We start from the raw sequence: 9,561 nt of genomic DNA, 5'->3' as shown, positions 1-9,561 counted from the left end.
GATTCTTTTTACTTTTTAGGCCCAACTTGATTTTGACTCTCGTTTTTTTTTTAAACCGAGGGATACGAGAGTGATGGCGCGCGGAGATGATCCGTACGCGAATGATCCTTACTTTTTCGTGATCAATTTCGGATGCGGACCCACGGACTTTCGCAGCCGGCGCGGCGGTCTCAGCTCCAACAGCGAGGCCCCAACATCTCTCCTGTAACAGAAAATGCGAAAACAGATGTTAGGAGATGAATAATGCAACGTCAACGTTAGACATGTAACAAGCTCGTATGAGAGAATTTAGCATTTTCACTCCGGCGATTGCAATCTCAATTGTACGTTTACACTTCAGTGTGCTCTCGTAAAACAGCAAATGAATATCTTCAATCGAGAGCTGCGAGCAACTGATACTTATCTTAGAATGTTTACGATAAAGCTCTTATCGCGAATCCGCGAAATTCGCGGTTTTTTCCGCTACAAAATCAAAATATTGCGCTTTCGGCGAACATTTAAAGTATATAATCTAGAAAAAAGTATCTATTTTTTATTAAACATAAAATTAACATAAAATAACATTTTCTTGAATATTTATTTAATTTTAATTATTAAAACGTTACGCTTTTTTTAATCACGCTCGTAGAGAAATAAATTTGTATTTAATTACATAATATCACTTTTAAGTAAACATGATGCAAATAAAAAATGCCGATATGATTTTTTCCTCAATATATAGATAACTGTTGCTATTACAAGAAAATGTAATGTCATCTGCTTCATGATATAATATCTATACAGATAAATCGATCGTTATAGCCTCATTAGCTAATTATGCTCTTACGTACTTGAATTATGCGAGACGAGCTGCATCTGGTTGATTTGTGAGTAACAGTAAAATAATTAGGTATGCATCGGCATACTATGCGTCGATCAAAGTGATAAATATGTCACCACAGTGACAAACGATCCTGCGGATCTATCGAAGTAGATCATTCGCGAGTAATTCGACGAATTCAAAAGAGATAATGCGATAATTACGTAAATTACAATTTCATTAATGAATAAAATAAAATGAGATTAAAATGTCATTCTGTCATTTTAACACCGGATTATAATAAATTTTTTCACGAGCAAAGTCGGCTTCGAACGGCCTTGAATAAATTCGAAACACTTCGCGAAAACGGAGTATGTTGAAAAATATTTCGATTTGACGAATTAATATATATATATCATATGTCGCAATTAACTTCGACACTTTCTACCTCAGACGCCTGCACGTGGACAAATATAGTTGCCAATCACATCGTTTACGAATAGAATTTAAAGCAATCGATTCATCAATGCAAATATATACGGATCGATAGGTATATTATCTTGACGGATCACCTAAGAAAGTAATCATGCAATAATGGTTTATTTTTTTCTCGAAAATTGGAGAAAATTAATTTAGAAATTAAATTTAAAAAAATTATTATATTTAATTTAAGTGATTTGATTCATATTTTTTAAATTATTTAATTTTCTCAAAAGACCTTAAAACGCCTGGTCACACCACTGTTACACTTAATTCTTCAATCTGAGTAGATACCCTGTAATAGACACTTATGATAAAATCTTTGATATCCGAAGCTAAAGTAAGTAAGATTGCACGACATCCTAGATTACGATAAGTGAGAGATTCCAACTGTAAGATATATAAGATGCGTTTTATTTCCTACACGATACACCATTGAAGTCCTGTGTCCGTATCAGCGACGTGCTCGTTAAGTTTGTCAATACCGGTCACCAAATTGATATCATCTATTTCCGTCCCTAAGTGGCACCGGCTACATTTAGCCACGGAGTAACCACGAGTGCGATACGTGTCACCTGCTGCCTCTTCTGCAGTGCGTGCACTGAAAAAGAATTTTTTAACTTGACTAAACCCTTCAACTAAATATTATTTCGTTAATTGAATATATAAAAATATTTAAATTAAATATAATATATTAAATTTAACAAAATGTAGGTATATATTTTGACCAAAATATCAATATATGTTCAATTAACAAAATAGTAATTTGGTTTAAAGGTTTAGTCAAGTTAACACATTTTTTTTCAGTGTATACATATACTATGGTTTGAAGATACAGATGAAGACGGAATTCAATGATGATGGATATTATCGGATGACTAATTCTGCGACATTGCTGTAATTTAGTAATATTTCTTCTTTCATAATCTTGCGCAAAATCAAATGTCCAATTTAAAAAAGAAATATATGTATACAATATATGTATGTAAGACATGCATTATTCTGTTTACAAAAAATTGTATACTAAGAATTTTTAATTATTGGGGAATATTTTTATGTAATATTTACATATATATTTATGCTTAGTAATACGTGTTTAAAAAATTAATGATGTATGTAAAAAAAAGTTGATTATAATTTCGAAATACGAAACAACGATGCCCACACCATTATTTAATTAATGATGTGACTTAATGGGACAGAATTACAAATTAACAGTATGTTTCATCAGTCTGAAATTACATTCTTCTATTGCTACAATAACCTGGAATTTACCGTGATTACATGAAAATTTTACTTAATGAGAATGAAATGAGAACTATGGTATAGTGTGTCTACAGCAATTTGCATATGGTTCGATTCGCTCCGATATTTCATCTCATCTATCAAAGATCTTGAAAAAAGAGAACGATGAAAATATAAGATAAATTATATTTAATATAATCAAAATTGATAACTAATATGGCAATTGGAATTATTTCTCGTCTCGACGCGCGTTTCGTCTGTACTTACGGGATACACGCAAGCCGACCTTCGCGTACCTTTCCAATCTCCCTGATAAAAGAGTCGCACCGCTACGTCAGAGGATCTCCTTCGGATGTGCACAGAAATAATATCTCTCCGCTTCTGATCGAGCGCCAACTCGATCGCGCGTAAATCTCTCTCAAGAGCGCGAATTGGCGGTCTAATTGCAAATGCGCTCTCGACTTGGATGGAAATTCCAGATGCGCGGAATGTCGCGGGGTTGTGCAGGATGGATGATAAAAAGGGGAAAACCAGGAGGACGAGGAGAGAAACAGACGAAGAGAAAGAGAGAAAGAGGGGAAGGGAGAAAAAGAGAGAGAGAGAGAGATGGGATCGACAACGCGATATACAGGTCTTCTCTTGGTCGAGGGAAAAACAAATAATCCGATGCCTCCTCTGCTCCTCAGCAATGCACGGTACGGCGTGCGTTGTGCGACTGATTCGCGCGTTTCACGCGAGCCGCCTTTTAAGCGGCGTTACGTCACGTCGCAGCTGAGACGAGCCCCCGACACGGCGTCCGCTCATTCGCCGTAAACGGGACACACACCCTGCGGCGAATTTGAACCTTAAACCGCGCGCGTCATCGCGTGGGGCACGTCTGATTGTGAGCCGTGAAAGATCCGCATCTGGAAAAGGCGGCGGCTGCTGATGCAGCGAACGTATTTAACCTCGGCTTGCCCGCGTTTCGGAGAACGAAAACGGATCTATTGCGACGGTGTGTGTATAGGCAACACACTGACCGCGAGGATTGTCAGGCGACAATGACCGAGGATTCGCGTTCGATCGAATGACGTCATTACGAGAAATTTTTCAAAGGTCATTTTTTTTCGACGATCATGAGAAATCGAAGGAGATCTATACAAGTTTCTATGCTTAGTTACACGTGTAACGGCAAAAGAATATGATTTTATCTGTACTTTACGGACCTAATCTATATAATGACATTTTATCTATAATGTAAATATATTTTTTTAACATTTAAATTTAAGTTGGATATGCAAAACATTTTTTAAAAGAGATCATATAAGGAATAATTGTTGACATCTATTGCAATTATAGATCTTTGTAACATTTATTTACATAAGTTCAAATAGTTTCTAATAATCCAAGTGATAAAAATATATCAGGATATTATATTATATATAGAGTATCAAGGATATTATTAGAATTTTTCCCAGGAAAAATATTAAGATATAAAAGAAGAAATTACGTACGTGCGTAAATACCGCATTAACCTGATTTTGACGTCGCCACTGAATTCGCAATTTCTCCAGTGCCTATGACGTCGATTGCTGGCGCAAATAGTGAAAGTATCACCGATACGAAATTGTTGAGAACTTTATATCGACGCGGAAACAAGAGTGCCGAGTTTAAAAATAATTAAGAGAAAAACAAAGAACGTATACATAAAAATTTTACAGTACAAATTACATAAAAAATACATTTTGTTTGAAAACATATATTATAAAGCTGGAGTATGACATCAGGATATTTATTACTATAAAAATTGTAAATTATAAATTTGTTTAATATTTGTCAATAATTGTATATTTGTTTGTGCAGGAAAATATTTGAATAATTACAATACTACTTCGTAAAATATAATAGCATATTGAAAATACAAATATTATGATTTCTCTTATAAAGCAGTATGTTCCACAATTACAATAATTATATCGTAATTTTTACTATAATATGTTCTTCGCATATACGTTCTCTATTTTTTATCACTTATTATTGCAGAAAATATCGCAGAATTTTGTTTGAAACATTACAAACCGACACAAAATATAGGTATTTGATAAATTCGCGGAAAAACCAATCATTCACAGAGTGAAAAGTAGGCCGTACGATACAGTTCATTGATAGCAAGCGAAAATTATTCATCAAGGTTATATAAGCTAGACACCAAAGTAGACTATTTATGCTATAAATATAACGCGTATAATATAAATCGACGAATTAAATTAAATTATTATTTCATCTCTCTAAAGCTGACAGGACTAAATAGGCAGAATTAAATCGGTTTATCCGAATAGTATTTATTTTGTATTAATTAGTATCAGATAATTTTTTGTACTCTACGTTATATTGAAACAAAATCATGGCACCGCATGGTGCTAACTTTATATTCAATTAGCAAGGCCATAAGTAAAACAAAACGAAATAGAAAGAAAAGGAAAAGAGAAAAAATGGAAATAAATAAAAAAAAGAAATGGGAAGGATTGAATTTATATATTAATTTATATCGTAAAACAATTTCATATTTCGTACATTTAAAAAAATATGTCGACACAAATTATATATTATTATAAATACTTATTGCAAATTATTACAATTATTATAAAAAAATTTTTATCTGGTGCCAGCTGAATATAAATTAGCAGTTCCACAGTTTAATTCGAAATGGTAAAATTATCTTTACTGGTACACGTTAGCACAAATTAAGTAGTAAATACTCCAATCGATTTGATTTGATTCTAGCTTCAGAGAAGTTATTATTTCGATACAAATTATAAAATTGTCATACATCACTAATCATCACCTGCATTTAATAATATCACGCGTTTATGAATATCATTAATTAAGAATCTTTTTTTTATTATTTGCACGTTATTTCTTTAAGTGAAAATAATCGTATCGACAGGAATCATGGCAATCAAATGAAAGAAATATACATTTTGAAGTATCGTTATGTAATCGGTATATGTTATATAATTCTTTTTATAATACTTTGAATGATCACATGAGCTTTCAACTCACGTTCGTAACGAATGAATAGTTGCTAGTTGCATTATTCTGAACAGCGATGCATACATATAAATACATATGTTCAATGTTTGTTTAATTGTTCGTCTTCCAACTAAAATTATCCGAAGAACAAGGAACAAGAAGAATATATAAGCATATGAATGTTACTCGTCTACAGAATATAAAATAAGGTAACCTTCGTTTTAAAGAAATATCGCGTAACGCATTCACAGTGATTAGATTATATTTCACCTATTTTTATTCTCTCTCGATATTTATCTATCTAGTTTAACTTATGATGAACTATTATCATTAATCGCGAATATAGCCCTACATTAATCTTATCATTTGTATACAATACGTTCGAAATTGGCACATCATAATTATTTTTTGTTATTACGTGTAAAGGATTAAAACATATCCGACTAAACAAAAAAAAATTAAGTCAACTTTGCGTTAAAATTTTATGATCAATTATAATTGAACAAATTATAGCTTTTTACGAACTTTGCGACAGTTTAATTTTATAACGACTGCAATATGTAACATTACTTTTACGTTACGTCATACATTCGAATCTATATGGATTAATGTAAATTTGCTAAATTTGTGATATAATTAATAAATACTCATATAAATGCAATAAATTAATTAATCATAAATAATTAAATTTTTTTCGTACAAATCGTTATTAAATCATAATATAATGTTTTATATTTGCAATCATTGTAACGGCTCACTAATCACGTATGACAAGAAAAACAGTTGAACGCATAATGAATGTAATTGAAAAACAATTCAATTATTTTATCAAGCTACTAAAAAAGCGTGATCCTTGGATGAGATAATGATAGCATTAATTAATCATTGTATTCAATGATCACCTTTCTTATCACTGAAAAGAATGTCACATGTTATTATTTACGTACAATATTATTTTCGTATAATTAATACACACACGTGCAAGTTTTTAGAGATGATTAACCGTTGTCGCGTGTAACAAATTTGACGCTCGTTAAAAGATGTGTTTTATTAATAAGAATCAACTCGTTGGTCGATGAACAGAATCTGTTTCTTTCGCGGAAAACCCTGGTTTACTGACATGCGATGGCCTTAACCAATTAACTGATTTAACCTCGAGACAACTATCCATTCGCCGAAGTCTGCAAGAGATTAATTACCGTGAGTACAAACTTTCTTTGAACACTTTCCCTTGATGCTTTGTGAGACTAATTTTTGCCGACTACAAACGAATGCCGCAATATTTCTATATGGGTTGTTTCATTGTAATATACGCGCAAATATACAAATTTAAAAATTTATTCTTGATATAAACTGTGTTTTTCCTGTCCCATTCACCATTAAAAATAGCTTCATATAAGTTGTTTCAAACACCTTGGAATATTTAATGTATATATATTGCCATTTACACAATTTATATAACAATGTATCGAATTAAGAAATTGATGTTTACATCGTATTTTGACTAATATATTAAAAAAGTGGTAAAATATAATGTATAATAATCTATTTTTGGTAATTTAAAATATCTAAATATAATAGTTGTGTGTCAATTCATTCTTGTAATTTAATAACGATTTAAAGTCTGCTATTAGTAATAATATTAGTAATAATATACTATTAATAATAAATTCCATCAATTATATTAATGGTATAATGCAAAAATATATATAAATATTAAAGTGTTATATTCGCGCGACGATGGATGAGAGAATCGAAATTGTCATTCTGTCCAAGATAGCACGTTGATAATACTGCTCTTAATCTTATCGTTGAGTACTAATTGCCAAATGACTAATGAAACATATCAAAGTGTCACGAGTGAGAGATTTATTAAACGTTTATGAGGATCGAACATTGAAACTACACAATTTGCATTTTAACGACACTGAAAGAAATCAGATCCTATACGATAATTCTGTCAAGCAAACCATAACGTCTTATTTATTACTTATAATACAAGACACAAACTTTATGAACCGTCATGTCATACAATAATGTATACCTCCCTGTTGTAAGCGAATAAATCAGAAAAAAAATTCTAGCAATAAAATTTCCAAAGACAAACGTTATATACACGGAGAGAATTTTTTCTTAGAATTTATCCTGAAAATAGATAGATAGATATAGATAAATAATTGATTGAAAATCATAGTAATCGTCGGACAATATATGATATTGGAAGAGAATTTTATAAGTTTCTTTTTTAATTATTAATATTTACCACAATAAAAAATATTAGTATGTACATAGTAAAATTAATCGAACATATTTTATATCTTATTGTGATATTAATATTTTTTACTGTGGTAAATATTAATCAGAGAAAATCTTATAAAATTCTTCCAATATACATACCTACTATGTTGTGCTACGATTATCATGATTTTCATAATAAATTCTAAGAGAAAATTCTCTCTGTATACTCTGTATACGCATAATACAAAATATTATATACAAAGGATACTTGAATCGCTTAAATTTTAATTATGACCGCTTACAACGTTTATTAAATTAATTGTTAATTTTTTTCGTTTTATTCAATGAGATAACTTGCGCGGTAGAAGATGCAGGATTCGAACAACTAAAGGTGATGCGAAAGATTGCGTTACGGCGCCTTCGCACTTACAATTAATCGCGACACGCGGTGGTCGAGTGGAACGTTTTAGCGACAATCATTCTATTGGCTATTTTTAGTCGGAAATAGGTCGGTGTGCAGAGGGTTGGTGGCAATAAAAGGCCATGCTGAATAGTTTCTACCGACGGGTGTCATCGAGGCTCGAATCACCGTTGCTCGAATCAATTATCTGACTGTCTTTTCATCGTCTTGTCTCTCCCCTCTCTTTCAGAGTTTCGCGATAAGAATCTCTATTCCATGTTAATGAGAGATATATTTGTGTATGTGTATGTATATACATATATATATATAGTACATTTATTTTATTTTTTAAAAAGAAGAGAAAAACATCGTGTGAAAAGATGACAAGATAGAACTTCCGAATCGTATATCTATTCATTAGTAGTTAAATAATTACTGCAAACTATGTTTTTTTAGTGATTCACGATAATGACAGATATAAATTCAGATATTATCTTATCTGCAAAAAAATCATTAATTTAGATATCGTGATAAGCTCTCAATCGAGAATAGATATTTGTAATATATCTCGGAGAAGATTTCCGGTAGACACATCCGAATCACATTCGCCAATTAATACGAATTGATTGATAGCATGAATCAATTTCGGTTAATAAATGTTCTCATACATGATGAATATATTCGAATCTAATGAAGTTGTAATTGCCGATGTTTACGTCTGTAACAACAGTTGTGTGTCCCATATTTATCTCTTTCCGGGAAACCCTCTCTTTTCATCTAAACTCGTTCATTAATTTTTCAGTTTTTTGATACAAAAAATCGACATCGATTTTCGCTTTCAACTTTTCTTTTTGCATACAGTTTATACATCAAAAATTATGTGTTTAAATTTCCAAATTTTTTATCACATTTAAAAAATTTTTTTTCAATAATAATTAATAAATTATTAACTATACTATATATACTATATATTATAATATATATTATATACATGTACATACATATAATATTATATAGATATTATATTATGCAATATTATCATTGCAATTATTAAAATAATTAATTGAACACATTATAGAGCATTTGCGATTATTCAGTATATAATCTTCAGTCTTCAAAAAATGCGCTCTTTACATAAAAATTCAAATAAAAATTTAACTCATTTTTGTCTTGCAAAAAATTGCAGATATGCAATTAGTTGAATTTATGTATCTGACACCATGTATGAAGATGAATTACATCTAGCATTCTCATCAATCTTCACAATACACTATACAAACATAAGGTTACGTAAAAATCCTGTTTTTTCTTTTTTCTTGTCATGTCTAATAAAAAAATATGTTTTCGCGCGGAATACAAAGAAACTGCAACGAAACTTTTAGTCTTT

The 9,561-nt window shown here is 31.0% G+C and overlaps 1 protein-coding gene and 1 long non-coding RNA gene across 4 annotated transcripts in view; one reads left to right on the top strand and one right to left on the bottom strand.

The window, feature by feature from the left end:
- Window positions 1–106: 106 nt before the first annotated feature.
- LOC146721867 (uncharacterized) overlaps window positions 107–9,561 on the bottom strand; it is a 33,146-nt gene continuing 23,691 nt past the window's right edge. For 2 of the 3 annotated variants that reach the window (XM_085486165.1, XM_085486166.1), the window contains exon 3: window positions 107–202. In XM_085486165.1, coding sequence (XP_085342291.1) covers window positions 109–202 — 94 coding nt within the window. In that variant the 3' untranslated portion in view covers window positions 107–108. Of the gene's footprint in view, window positions 203–2,820; window positions 3,508–9,561 lie in introns of those variants that run through there. The other variant, XR_014925481.1, reaches the window with a different exon arrangement.
- LOC114936507 (uncharacterized) lies at window positions 1,725–3,163 on the top strand. Its single transcript, XR_003820721.2, has 2 exons — window positions 1,725–1,871; window positions 2,087–3,163. It is a non-coding gene; the product is annotated as an uncharacterized LOC114936507 (long non-coding RNA).

The sequence above is a fragment of the Nylanderia fulva genome, unplaced genomic scaffold (genome assembly GCF_048542155.1).
Source record: "Nylanderia fulva isolate GAGA-0341 unplaced genomic scaffold, ASM4854215v1 Scaffold40, whole genome shotgun sequence".
Classification (NCBI taxonomy): Eukaryota; Metazoa; Arthropoda; class Insecta; order Hymenoptera; family Formicidae; genus Nylanderia; species Nylanderia fulva.
This window is presented reverse-complemented; position numbering and strand designations above follow the sequence as displayed.